The sequence below is a fragment of the Apteryx rowi genome, unplaced genomic scaffold (assembly GCF_003343035.1).
Source record: "Apteryx rowi isolate R43461 unplaced genomic scaffold, aptRow1 scaffold_70, whole genome shotgun sequence".
NCBI lineage: Eukaryota > Metazoa > Chordata > Aves > Apterygiformes > Apterygidae > Apteryx > Apteryx rowi.
In genome coordinates, this window is record NW_020450983.1 from 282,567 (window position 1) to 297,135 (window position 14,569).

The 14,569-nt window shown below is 39.2% G+C and overlaps 1 protein-coding gene across 1 annotated transcript in view; it reads left to right on the forward strand.

Annotated features, from left to right (window-relative positions):
- COL4A3 (collagen type IV alpha 3 chain) overlaps window positions 1-14,569 on the forward strand; it is a 65,310-nt gene that overhangs the window by 33,063 nt on the left and 17,678 nt on the right. Inside the window, exons 21-34 of the mRNA XM_026087022.1 lie at window positions 194-358; window positions 1,523-1,615; window positions 2,824-2,919; window positions 3,297-3,367; window positions 4,575-4,763; window positions 5,701-5,869; window positions 7,123-7,215; window positions 8,372-8,476; window positions 9,493-9,590; window positions 10,980-11,130; window positions 11,269-11,382; window positions 12,173-12,340; window positions 13,530-13,619; window positions 14,175-14,309. Coding sequence (XP_025942807.1) covers window positions 194-358; window positions 1,523-1,615; window positions 2,824-2,919; window positions 3,297-3,367; window positions 4,575-4,763; window positions 5,701-5,869; window positions 7,123-7,215; window positions 8,372-8,476; window positions 9,493-9,590; window positions 10,980-11,130; window positions 11,269-11,382; window positions 12,173-12,340; window positions 13,530-13,619; window positions 14,175-14,309 — 1,737 coding nt within the window. The remainder of the gene's footprint in view (window positions 1-193; window positions 359-1,522; window positions 1,616-2,823; window positions 2,920-3,296; window positions 3,368-4,574; window positions 4,764-5,700; window positions 5,870-7,122; window positions 7,216-8,371; window positions 8,477-9,492; window positions 9,591-10,979; window positions 11,131-11,268; window positions 11,383-12,172; window positions 12,341-13,529; window positions 13,620-14,174; window positions 14,310-14,569) is intronic.

A 14,569-nucleotide genomic window follows, 5' to 3' on the forward strand; every position in this document is an offset into this window, starting at 1 on the left:
TTTTTTTTTTTTTTTTAATTTTTACTTTCTCATTGTGATTATTTAATATATAACAATATAACAAAGATTTTTTGGCTGAACTGTGAGACAGCATGCTGTGATCTGTTTGTTTTATACTCATCCTACTAAGTGCTTGCTTACTTCTCTTTGAAGTTCCAGTTCAATTCTTTTTGCATTTTTTCTCTTTGGTTAGGTGTGTCAAGACCTGGTCTGAGAGGTCCCCCAGGATTTCCTGGACCAAAAGGAATAAAAGGAGAGAAAGGACGATCTGGCTTGCACATTGTAGGCCCTCCAGGACTACCTGGGATTACTGGCAGACCTGGTTCTGTTGGGTTACCGGGTCCCCCTGGAGAACCAGGTGATGTTTCAGTATTGTGTAACTGTATATATAATGGACAAGAACCAATCCAGAGCCATCTAAGTATCCAATGAACAAAAATACATAAATACATTACTTAAGGAGCATGTTTTGAGTAACATGGTTCAACAGACTTTCTTTTTGGAAATTTTATGCTTTAGAATATTCATGGAAAAGCATACATAACCAACGGCTGTGCTCTTTCACTAATATGAGGTTCTATAAGGAAGATACAGTGACTTTCCAGTATAAAGAGAACTGACCTTTTTGTGTAACTGTGACTATAAAAATCTGTTACATAAAAATGGGAAAGACTGATGGGATAAAAGTAAGAGTAATTCTTCCAAAATTTGCAGTAAATCTGTAAAAATAACTTCAGAAAGGGCTAATCTAAAAGTCATAGAAATAAATTGCAAACTTCTGCTGGTACTAGTGGACCATAGAGCAAGTTTGAAGTTCCAGCAGCATGTAAATAAAGTGGTAGCAAAAGAATAGGTGAACCAGTTGAATAAGTGCAGTTTATAAAACTTCTAGAAAAAAGTGTATTAACTTCAACTCCTTACCTAGGAGTACCAACAGCATCACGTTTCTTTCGTATGTGGTATGGCCCAAACAAATTCTCCTGAATGAACGTCGGTGTTGTGCTTCTCTTTTTTTCTCTCTCTTTCTCTCTCTCTCTTTTTTTTTTTTTTTTAATATATCTACCCTTCAAATATATTGCCCTAGGAAGAGGTTGATGTATTTTCTGCTGTTCCAAAGTAATAGCGAATACACTAGAATGATGCTGCCAAAGACATGTGAGCAGCGTTAATAGCTTGGAATTAAAAGAAAAGTTTCCCTTCTGTACCCAGAAGAGAAAGAATCCTTTTTCTTTTCTGTTGCTTCAAATAAAAAGTAAATACTTTCCCCAGCAAGAACTATGCTTTTAAAGGTAGCATTGTGGCTACACAGATGGATCCAGCAGTCTGCTGAGATTACCTCAGCATTACCAAATTTATCCTTGAGTACTTCCAGCTACAGATAGTTTGGGTTTGTCCAGGTTGTTCTTTCTTTTAAATGAATATTGTCTCCACCTGATCACTGCACCTTCTTCCCCTGTCAGCAAATAGAGAATTGTCTGAACAGTCTAGTGATGTAATGGTGCCACGCTCATTTTGTTAACAGGTAGAATAACATTTAGAACTGGCCTACCAGGACTTCCTGGAGAGCCAGGGTGTGTGGGACCTCCAGGACCTCCAGGAGATACTGGCACGAAAGGTCAGTTATTGTGTTTGCAAACAATGTTCTTGGGATTGGTATGGTGTTCACTCAGATGTGAAATTACAAGATGTCAGAAACACCATGAACTCTTACCATTATGCAGCAAACCCTTCCATGTTCAAGAGAGTTGTTCTAATTTAGGAGAAATAAAAGACAGGAGTAGAAAAAAGATTATGTTCAGTCTCAGTACAGGGCTGTATATATTCTCCTCTTTGTCAGGTTTCATTTTGCTACCATGTTTTCACATGGAAGTGCTTTCTCTGAGTGAGATCAGGACTGGATTGTATCAGTAGCTACTGGACCTTCCTTTTCAACTGAAAACCAAGATGGATAGCTGAGTGGAAAAATGACTTTTGCCATTTCTACATCCTTCCTTAAAATTAGCACTCCGAAGTAGATGGTACAATCTGGCAATCTTCATGAGTCCTCATGAAATTCAGAAATTAATTGACCTCTCATGACATTTGATGAGTTCAGAGGGTGAAGAAAATCCATTAAGGGTAGCAAGATGTCTTCCTCTCTTAGTGAACAGCAACTGAAAAAGCAGTACGTGTGCCAGTGCTGCTCACCAGTTGTCCCGCACTGCAGCCAGAGTGTAGATCTCCACCGGGACAAACAGTGATTACAGGTGGGTGGGATTTTCACATTCCCCCAGTGTTATGTCTGCTCACTAATAGTTGCTCTTTGAGAGAAGGAACTAGAAATAAAATCTTTTACCAATCCCCAAAAGGACATCGATCTCAAATCCTTTAGCTTCCTCCTGCAAATATCACCACAGGAACTACTGAATCTCTATGCCACCTGCCAGTCATTAAAGTCTCTCAGGCTGTTATTGCGCCATGTTAGTTTGACGCCTGTGTCCCTTTCTTCTCTTGAGAGAATTTGGCCTATTGGCAGAGTGATTGTATCCAACTAGTTCACTGAAACTAGACTTCAAAAAAATCAAGTGAATGTTCCTACATTTTCAATTAAATGTAGTCAGCTCTGATAGTCGCGGTCTGACCACAGGAAAATTTACACTGTATTGGAAGTGATTTTTTTTAAGGCATGCAAAGTTTGATACGCAAACAGAATTAAGGCCATATTCATACAGCTCTTTGGCCAAAAAATATTAGCCATCCTCTATACCAAATAATGCAATACATTAATTAAACTTGGGAATAACTTGCTATAGAACAGTTAATGAATATACAAATTCATTCTAGGTGATGAAGCTTGCGTGTGTACTGATTGCAGCTATATTCCAGGAACACCTGGTCTTCCTGGTTCTCCTGGGCCACATGGCCAAGATGGCATACGTGGTAAATTATCTTGGTGTTCCTAAGGGGATAGTGGGACATGCCAATGCTTTTGTTTTTTGCATGAGAATCAGGACTGGTGCAGGCATGTCCACAGCATGCAATATAAGCCTATGTTCGAGATCCTTGATCTAGCCCTGAGGATGTGATGATTTAATGTAGCATTATGCAGCTCTGTGCACTGATATGAGCAGAAGTCCTAAAAGGCTGAAGCTAGAATACTGTTGGGCTCAGGTGCAGCCTAAAGCCAGGTCAATCTGTGCTCATGCAGTAAATGGGAGAGGCAGTAACGTGCAGGGCTAGCTGTGGTTATCAGAGCTTGCCAAAATCCATTTCCTTGTTTTAATTTTTCTGTACAAAAGATGCTGTCTCTCTTGCAGGTAGAGAAGGAACACCAGGTCCCAAAGGATCTCCCGGTTCTCCAGGAGCACGGGGGTTTCCAGGGCCTCAAGTAAGACTTGGGTTATTTATGACTTGCAGGTTATTTTTCAGATTCAACAAAAATTATTTCAGAGAAACTTCTTGGCTAGTGTTACATGCAATGGCATACCAGCTGATCACAGCAGTTGTCTCTCCTTAGTGATGATAATGAATGTCTCTGCATGGCAGACCTAAGTGGTGACTGTAATGTGAACATAGCTGACCTATCTTTAAATGAGCCTGGTTCTCTCAGTGCAGTAGGAAATCCAGCTCATGGTACAAGCCTGATGCATGAGGCTGAGCGGTTAACCTGTGCTGTATTTCAGGATGGCTAGACTGCTTCTGCCTGGTCTGGCTAGTTTACAACTAGCTTGTGTACATCTGCATAATGCTATAATCATGGCAATGGCTGTAAAGCAGATAATTTGTGCACTCTCTGTGACCTTAATCAAACCTCTTACAAATCTTGTGTCCAGCAGACTCGGGGCTTCCCAGAGCCCCAGCTGCACAGAGGAACTTGCTTCTCGTAATACCCACTTCAAGGATGCAAAGGACATTCCCTCTTGGGGAACTTGCTGAAGAGAGAAGGCAGACACCTGCCACAGGCCTACCACTTGGCTCTTCTAACTTGTGCCTGTAGTAATAATTATTTTTGAGGAATTACTATCAGAACTCTTCAGCACTGCCCAATGCAAAACAGTCACACACAAGAGTTCATTGTGCTCAGTGCCATACAAATGCAGAATGAAAGAGCCTGCTAACAAGCTTTTCCCAAAGGCTCCCAAGAGTTCGTTAGCCCAAGATCACTAGAGCCCAGTGTGCTTTCAGCTCCACATTGTACCCTGAGGGGGAAAGAAAAGACACCAGGAGTTAACAGCAGACAGAGCCAGCTGTGGCAGCTTTAGTCCCTGGGAGATATTTCCATGTGGAAGAGAAATCTCTGATCAGATACTTTCAGGGTGTTTTCTTGTCCTTTCTTCTGTGCCACAAACACATAGCCAGCAGTCCCATCCATTAAATGATCCTGCATTATTCCTGTTTACAGTAGTATAAATGAGATGACAGTCAGGACCAAAAAGAGTAAAGGCAGAAGAAAACCCTGCTCATTGAACTATGCAGTTACAGCAAATAAGAATGAGACTAAAGAGAGCCACCCTCAAATATTTGCTTTAAAAGGAAAGCTTGAAAACAGTTGACATACATCTAGCACATAAATTCTCTTGATCGCTTTGTTCCAGGGACTTCCAGGTTTTAAAGGAGATCAAGGACATAAAGGATCAAAAGGTGATCCAGGATATGTGTATCCAGAAGGGCCAAAAGGTGAGCAAGGAGATCCAGGGGCCGAGGGAGACAAAGGAAGAAAAGGTTCAAGTGGATTTCTGGGAAGACCTGGCTCTAAAGGCTCAAAGGGTTCTAAAGGCGAACAGGTGGGTATGCACTGTTTACAATTATTATAGAACTCAAGGAAAATTACATCAATAATCCCTGTACAATCTGTCTAATCTGTTCAGATATTTTAACTGAATATCCTCCATCTGACTTAGTGATAATATACTCAGCTATAGCAGCCAATATGCATAAGGGGAAATGAAAGAATGAGAGTAAATATTCTTATGTAATACCAGCAAGAGGTGAGCTCTAGTAGACTCATGTTGCTGGAAAAACCTCAGCAGTCAATTGTGCTGTTAGTTTGGATATTTAAATTGGAGCATTGGCTTGGATTCCTAGGATGAATAAAAAAAAAAAAAAAAGACAATTTTCCTGTCCACTCATGATGCTTAAAATGAAATGATCATCTTCTCCAAATAATTCATGTTCAATCTTTAGGACTTAATCTTTAGTCAGGACAGAGAGAAACAATAAAAGCTGGGAGAACCCACCATGAGACTAGGATCCTTAGAGCAGAGCTCTTTGTTCAGCAGAATAAAAACCTAACAATTATTGTGCTGTGTTTGTTGAAAAACTGTAGAAGTGGTTCAGATATAAGTATCTCCAAGCCTGTATTCAAGGAGAATCAGAGCTGAGTTTTGGATTTTTTTTTCCCCAAAACTTATAAAAAAGGTGTACAGTATAATGCCACAGGGGTTGAAAATCATCCTCTTTATATTTATTTGCACTCTTTCTCTTTTAATAGAAAGGATGAATAAATGTCCTTTGTTTATAACCATTGTTATTAAAATCCATATTCTTTTAATCAGAAGTCACAAGTAAATCAGATGAATAAATCCTTTTAAATTAGCAGAGCTACTTTGTTGTTAAAATAATTTGAGATTATAGTCATACAGAAAATCAGACATTTTGTTATGAAAGCTGGCGTGGAAAACAAGTAATGCTTGGTATACTCATATGTGTAATTATTAATAGGGATTAGCTGGTTCGAAAGGAGACAGAGGACTGCCAGGATTGCCTGGTAATCCTGGTCTCGCTGGAGAGATGGGGCTTCCTGGACCACCAGGATATGGACCACAGGGAACAAGAGGTCTCAAAGGCTCTAAAGGAGTATCTGGTCCACCTGGGTTACCTGGAGAAACTGGTTTGTAACTTCTGATTTTACCATTCTTTACCTATATTAAAGAGCACTTGTGTGAAATTGCAGAGAGAGATTGAAGGCACAGAAATGATTTATGAAACACAGGAAGTTTATCTTGGAATGAGATTTCCATTTCCAGACATTGTTCCAGATTTGATTCTACTGAAGACAGTAGGAACCCCATGAGGTGTTTAGTCCAACTTCCTGTACAGAGCAGGGCCAGCTATGAGATCAGACCAGGTTACTCAGCACTTTATCCAATAGGGTCTTGAAAACCTCCAAGGATGGAAGACTGCACAGTCTCTCTGGGCAACCTGTTCCACTGCTTGACTGCCTTTACCGTGAAAAAAAAAATATTTTTAATATAGGTCCGGTCAGCGTTGTCAGTATGAGCTTAAGTCATCAGGGGAAATACAAAAGACTTAATCACTTTTGAGTGCCAAAAACATACTGGTGTATTTACAGGCAAGTATAATCTGGAAGAACTCGAAGCTGGACAGAAGAGATATAGTTAAGACATCTAAAAGAGATTTTTGAACTTTAAATCCATGGGATTGTGGGTTTTAGTGCTCATAACTGCTGTGATAGGTTGGACACCATATGTCTGTGCTATTGACATCTGATTGAAGATGTGAGTTTGCTATCCTATGGGATGAAATTTTCACTGTGTGTCTATTTGAATGTTTAGAACAAGGCATCTTTGAGACTCGTTCTGGTGTTGTCATATTGCTTCCAATATCTGAAAATCTACAGCAATCTGTTGGACATATTGTTATTTGTGAGGTTTTTTGTTTCTTTTTAGTTTCTTCTGAGGGCCTTCAACAATAGCTCTTATTCAGTGGCTTGAAATCTTTCCAGTCCAAACCAAATGTGGAGTCATTGATGTGTTTTCACCATCATTTCATCCAGGAGGACATGACACCTATTAAGTCTTTATGGAGCAGAGCTGCAGATTAAGGATCTCTTAATTGCATCATTTTTCTGCTGACTCTGTGCTTCCTTTTCTGGATCTCCACTAGGCTGCAGCAGGGCTGAAAGGAGAGTTTGAGATCAGCTTGATATCAATAAAATACTTTTGCTATTATGAAGCCAGGATGTGAAGGCTTTTCAAAATCTGTTGGAGATTCAGATGTATGGAAAGTGTGGAAGACTGCATTTTTAACTGAGTAGATTGCTCAGTTATACTTTTAAATGTGTAAGATTACACATTTCCAAACCATAAACCTCTGTAAGCTTTGATTATGTATTTGCTGAAGGTCTGAAAGGAGAGACCAGTATGGTAACTCCATTACCTGGATTACCAGGACCACAGGGACCAGCTGGTTTACCTGGACCCCCAGGAGTGCCTGGTGAGTATGTCTACACTAAATACAGCAAAATTCAGAGATCCTCTAGCTGGGATATCTCTCCCAGCTCTGGCCAGATAAAACTGCTGGGTTATTTTGTAACTGTAAAAAAACTGTAGAACTGTAAAACTGATCTCTGTCATGAAGAAACTGTGGAATTGGCCATAACATTCTCTTTCAAGAAAACTAGGGGAAGAGAATGTAAGTGTGAATAGGAAGAGCACAGGGGACATGTCCACAGTTTACAGTATGGCAGGGATTCCAAGCAGTGCTATGCTATGACTCAGTTCCTCAGAGGACCAGAAACCTCTGGTGCACATGCTGCAGCTCATATATCCAGGAAGGAGCCTCCAGCATAATTTTGACAGATCCTATCTTAAATTATGTTGAGACTGCTGCAGCCCTCAAAGAAGGAGGACCAAAATTAGCTTAAAGCATTCTTAAATTTCCTGAAGCCCTTGGGCTGTCATATGCCTTGTAGGGGCACAGTCAGAAAATCTCATAAAGGTATTTGCAAGCTTGCTAGAAAAAGTAGCTGTATGCCTGAGTTTCCAGGTTCTTTTTTTAAGTAACTGTTACTAACCATTGTTCTAAGATATTATGAGCCTGGGCTTCCTTTTTAGGTGKGTTTTGGGAGGGTTTTTTTTCTTGCTAGTGTCTTACATGTTGCAGAATTTATAATGCCCAGAAAGACAGTGAACTAGAACCAGGTTAACCATAAGGTCTCTTTGCTTTGGTTTTGTAGAACAAGTGTCCTTAAAGCTGCCCTGAATAGCATGGGAGAATCTTTTGTCAGCTTTATGGTAGCTTCTGTTCTTACACTTGCTTCTGTTCTAAGCCTGTAATATGTGTTAGCATGTTCTCAACAAGTAGAAAATTTGTATCTGCACGTAATTGTTTGTATAAGTCTGAGACTTGGGCAGATTGCATAAAGGCTTAACTTACAGACTTGTGCCTGGTTTGATAATGTTAACAAAGAGATCACAATTAGCATTTTAACTGTGAGAACCTGTTGTGGAGGAGAAATAGTGCCTATGTTCTAAAGAACTTATCTACAGTGATGTCCTAATTAATAATGATATACTCGTGAATGCCCAATCATTACATTTTGAAGTTCTGTGGCAAGATGCATCAGAGCTCACTTGTTTTCTTTGTACAGGCAGAGTTGGAGCTAGAGGTCAGCCAGGTGATTCAGGACACCCAGGGCCAACAGGTGACACAGGCTTTCCAGGGCTTGGATTTCCTGGAAACCCTGGTCCAAAAGGTAAAATATTCTTTTTGATTTTTTTTTTAACTGTCTTCTGCTAGTTTGCTTTTTTTTTCCTCTCCAGATTAAAAACAACCAACAAGTTTAAAAAAAATCAATTAACATTAGTTAGACAGGCGGGTGTTTTTTAGTACTCTTACAATTTTCTGCCTTTGGGCTTATTAATTGTAAGTTTACAGTATTTTGAAGTATTTCAGAGAGTCAAGTATCAAAGCTGTCAGTAGTAAAATATTTTAAAAGATGTTTCTAAGGCTTTGCTGGCAAGAGTTAMCCTCTGAAGAAGTGCAGAGATATCCAAAACATAGAATCTACTTCAAAGAGAGCCTGTTATTGTCAGAAGGGGGACAGGGCATTGATGCTTCTTGCAAAACTGGCCAAACAGGTGCAGTTCATCTGAGTGCCGCACTTATTTCAGATGGATTATCTTTACCTGTGTATGTATTACAGAGACAGAGCTGCATAAGTGCTAGTACTTTATTTTTAATCGACTTTGGTTACGTACAATGCAGTACCTGCTCTAATGTGCAGGTAATAGAAAGTGTTTCGAATGCTGTGAATGTGGCCATTCCTCATGCTGTCATGCCCCACTTTTAAAATGTCTTTGGACACCAGAAATATTTGGAGCCATTTCTGTAATCCCGCCAGGAAAAAAAGACATTGAAATCTCTGACACTAAAACCACTACTACGTTGCTTTTTGAAGAAAACAGTAAGGAATAGATATCAGAAATGCTTCATTTATCAGTTACTTAATCTGTTTGGTTTTTGTTTGGATTTTTTTTAAGGCAGGTAAAAGAAAACTAAATAACTGAGCTGCGTTACAAGCAGTGCTGAGTGAACATATAAGGAATAAGATTCAGCATGTCGCATCAGCTCTGAAATCAGGGGATGCTGTCTTCGCATAACCTACATTAGTGTCAGAGCTTCATAACCACATCCATACAAATACCTATTTGCAAAAAAACATGGTGATAACCATAGCATTTTTACTGCCATTTGATTCTCCTTTTTCAGGAGATAAAGGACTTGCAGGAGGAAGAGGGTCACCGGGTTGTGAAGGAAAAATTGGAGATCCAGGCCGGTCTGGAAATCTAGGACTGCCAGGAGGAAAGGTTTGGTTAGAAATGCAGCACAAATTTTTCCATAGGTCCCATTCTGACACTAAGCAAAGCAAGAAGAGGTATAAGGAATATAGTTTTTATATTTCCTAACCAGTAACGTGTAAACTACAAAATGAAATTGTTTATAAAAGGGAGCTCAAGCCAAAATTTTAAATCCAGATACAGAATTTCAGAACTCCAGGTGTTTGGGCTGTTTTGGGAATGCAGTTTTCAGAGCACAAGGAAGATGTTTATTGCATTGCTTACAGCAAATAATTAAGGCCACAGCTTCTGCAAAGATTTTTTTTCAGGAATTGCAATTAAGCACATTTTTGATGGAGGTCAATGCCAGTAAGTATATATTCAATTCAAGCAAGTGCTTCACTGAACTGAAGCCTAAATGAAGTAGGTTGGAGGTAATATCTGCAACCACTCTTCTTGATTAACAGAAGCTAAGCTACTGATGGCATATGTAAGTGTCTTGACTACTCTGTAATCAGGATCCGAATTTTAACAAAATAATAACACTTGAATGTCTTGAAAAGGTGTCATTTCTTTTTTTGTGTCTGTCCATATTTCATTATCTTTTGTGTGTTTTTTGACATGACAGACAGTGTATGGCTTATGGTATTTTTTTAAATTATCTATTCTGTGCTTGAAGCTATCAAACAGCTGGATTTGGAGTGGCCTTTGTGGTCCAAATGAACCATCAATGACTGGTATAAGCTTCGCTCTGCTGGCCTGCTTTAAGATCATATGCATTTGTTAGTATTCAAAACTCCACCAACCAACAGTTCAATCAGCCAGTAAGAAAAAGCAATCTAAGCTTTCCTTTCAGGGACTTTGGACATTTGTCACAAAAAACAGTCTTCATGGAAAAAAACGTTCAGAAGAATGATAGAAAAAAGAAAACAGTAACTGAGCATTCTGAGATATATCTGGATGCTGACCTTGATTATTTAAACAAATATTTGGATGAAAGTAGAACTATCAGGAAAAATAAAGGAAAAATTGTATTTGCACAGATTTCAATCCATTTTTCAGATACACATCCAAAGCTTCTCATAGTTACAGCAAACATCATAATGCAGTGCAGGCCAAATGGAGGGAAGTGCCTTGCATTGCTCAGTAGCAATTTCTGTAGCAGAGTAAAGAGACAGTGTTCAAAAGCTGGTTAGATGAATTATCCTTCTGGTGTGGGACCTCCAGCTGGGCAGCAGGGAACATCCAATGCTCTCCTGAATTGGAGCCATTACAAATGGTAATGTGAAAGATCCCTAGGGAATGGTGGTAATTACCTAATATAAGAAGCCATCTGTCCACAGGATGGAGAAAGTGATATTTGTTAGATTTACAAAATGTACTGCATGTGGCTTGTTTACATTTCTCTGTGTGTTGCAGGGTGATCCAGGCATGGTTATTCCTGGAGAGCCAGGTAGAACAGGTTCACCGGGAGGTAGTGGCATTCCTGGCCCAAAAGGTGATATTGGATTTCCAGGACTTCCAGGCCTACCAGGGCACGCTGGGTGTGATGGTGATGATGGCCTAAGAGGTACTGTGGTCAAAAAAGCACAATGAACAAAGCAAGTTACATCCATATTTTAAGGAAAGGGAAACCAAGTCAAACAATGTTCACTCAAAGCTTCAAACTACTGTTTTAGCATTATGAAACCAATCTTCTTTCTTTTAGGAGATCCTGGGTCACCTGGAATTCCTGGGGATCCAGGTTTTCCAGGGAAACCTGCAGAGTGTCTTATTGGTCTGCCAGGTTTGCCAGGTGGGGAGGGAGCTACAGGCCCACCAGGTAGGACCTTCTGAATTAAATGCACTATTTGGCTGGGTGGGTTTGGGTGTTTGTGCCTTCCAGTGGTCTGAGGGAACTGAAGTTTTTTATGGTATTGGTTATACAGTAGTATGCAAGAAAATGTGAGCTCAGTTAAAAGATCCATTGTCTGCAGATTGGAGGGAAAACGTGTGGTGAGTGGACTCCCTGGATTAAGATTCAGATTCTATTGTACAGCACAAAGAGTAATCACAAACTGGCCCAAATGCCACAGAAAAAGGATATTTCAGTGACCTCTTCTTCTATGGGGCTGAGCTTAGGTTACTTAGTGCAATGTAGTGGAGGACAGAGGAAGAACAGAGAAAGAGCTCAGCTATGTGGAAAACAAATTCAGGGACTCATAGTACCTGCATATACTGTTTATGATATCCCTTCCGAGAGGGGATAGTCTTAAGCACCCAGCTCAGTCCTTCTTTAATGGATAATCTCAGAAGGATTTTTTTTCCTGGGTGATGAATGAAAATGAAGTGTTTAGAGGATAAACGCAGAACTATATTTTTATGAGAAACAATAGGATTGTCTGCTCTGTTTTTGGTTTGGGGTTTTTCTTGGGTTTGGGGTTTTTTTTTTTAATCTCTTTAAGATTGCCTGAATGAGTATGTTATCTTACAGATCTTCTGTGTAGTCCTCATGCAGGCAAAACTCCCAGAGTTCAAGAAGAGTTTCATGTTCATGATGGCAAGATGGACATGATGATAGTTTCTTTCCCAGAAAGATGTGCCATACATACTGTGTCATGCRTTTTTCTTAGGAGGAAGAGGTTTGCTAGGTTCAAAAGGAAAACTAGGCCCTCCTGGCCTGGGTATCCCAGGAATCTTTGGAAACCCTGGGGAACCTGGACTAATAGGTCCTCAGGGAAATGCAGGATTACCTGGTCCCAGGGGACAGTCTGGAAGGCCAGGAATCTCTGGTGTGCCAGGTAAGGATTCTGCAAATACATATTTTGACATAGAAATTAAATCAACTTCTGCAGAAMGGTGTCAGTCATGCTTTTCCAAATTGAAGATGCAGAAATATTTTTCCATTAAAAAACAAATGTTCGGCTTTCATATATCATTGAGATCTATATGGAAAACAAATTGATCTGCATTCCCTGAATGGCAAGTGTATCTTGAGGTTGTCGTGACACAGTATTGAATTGTCTAAAGCAGCTTTTTGAGAATAGAAGGATACCTGCCGTTGTTTTCTGTACAGTAATGTCCTTGCAGCAGGACATTAACTAGCTATCATTCAAAGTGACTCCCCAGCATAATGGAGCATTAGTAGAAGTGTTTAATAGAAGTATTTAGTATTTAGAAGAAACGGCTTCTAATATTTGAAAGAATGTTAGTAGTAGCAGTCAGTAGTATTTAGCAGAAGTTCTTATTCAGCCTCCCTTTTCAAACAGATCACTTGTCAATGCCATCTTCTTTTTCTAAAAAAGGCAAGTTCAGATCTTGAATCTGACAGAGTTGTGGCTCAAATCAAACTCTGTCATGTTAGCCAGAGCTGATTTTAAATAAGGCAGGTAAATCCATTTAGTTTTTTTCAGAAATTTGTTCAAAGTCGATATTGTAGAAGAAAACAAATCAGGTATGTTATGCTTCTTATTTCTGACAAAATTTTTTCAGTATTCTCAAACCCTTCGTTATTCTGGGGGAAGGAGATGATACATGCCTTTCTAAATATACAACCTGTAAACATGTAGGGCTGCACTCAGCAGCCTAAACATAGGCATCTAGTGTCATTTGAGATGAGCTGTCATATTCCAGCTGACCTCTAACTCCTGGGCCAGAACGGAACAACTTTCCCATACATCTTGTGACAGATCTCCCAGCCTGGTGTGAACATCTCAAATGCACAACACTCACTGTCAATTAGATCGTTGTTACTTACCTAGGTTGTTTGGGGTTTACCATGTGTGCAAGTGCTATTCATGTGGTGAAAGACTACAAAACTGTCTTCTACAAGTATATTAAAGAAATGGAGGGGCAGAAGGGAATAAAATGAAAATGAAAAGATGCAATTAACTGCTTAACTGACAGACACATATGTAATTTTCTAAAGTAATGTTCTCTTTCACTGATCAAATATTAACAAAATATGTTCCTGTTGCTTCATTTCCATAGGCCCAAGGGGAGAGCCAGGTATCATGGGCCCATTAGGAGTTCCTGGACCCCCTGGCGCATTTGGAAGCCCAGGCCACCCGGGTAACAGAGGCAAGTGGCCATAGTATCTGCCTTCATTATTACTTAAGACTATAGGAACTTTAATGCTGAAATAGTCTTGTGATACATCTCATTGCATGTTATCACTCCTGAGTACTCCTGCTGTACAGTTAATGACTAAAATTTCTTTGAGTCTTGCTAAATCCTTGGCTTCAGTATGTTGTGTAGTCTGCAGACTAAGTGACAACACATTTTCTTTTAACAGTTTTGAATTACCACATTTTCAATTTCATGGGTACTTGTGAAAATGTCTGGGAAAGTTGCTAGACAAAGAACAGAAATCTTTTTGCTCTATTTTTGTATATCCAATTTATTTTCAACTTATTATTGTATCTATTTAACAGATTTAATACTATATTTTTATTCATTATAAGAAATAATTACAGTCTCTTGCCATGATCCATCATCATAGATGTTTCATTGATGATTGGAGTAATTAAAGAGTCTTAAAGACAGTAGTCTTAAAGACAGGAGTTTCATTGATTCCTTATATGTGTTATCAGTTGGTAAGATGTCCTCAGAATAATTATTTTTATTTTATTGCAGGTTCTTTTGGCTTCCCAGGACTAAAGGGAAGAAAAGGATTTCTAGGACAAAAAGGTGAACCAGGTGATAAAGGTTTTCCTGGACCATCTGAGACTTTGGTTGGTATTGGGAATAAAGGAGAACGAGGCTCAAAAGGTATGCATTGTTGCTCTGTCATTCAAAACTATGTTGCAATTCTAGTGGGCTCTAACACTTCAAACTGATTCAAGTGCTCAAAGTATTCACAATGCTTTGAAATAATTAGTGCATTGTAATTGCCTTTTTATTAATTGGATAGTTGGATATTGCACTGAATATTTATTTCCATTTAAACAAGTCCATATTCCTTAAAAACCCTCTCTGTGTAATGTCAAATCAGTAATAATATTTCAGTAGTACTAGGAAACTTACATATA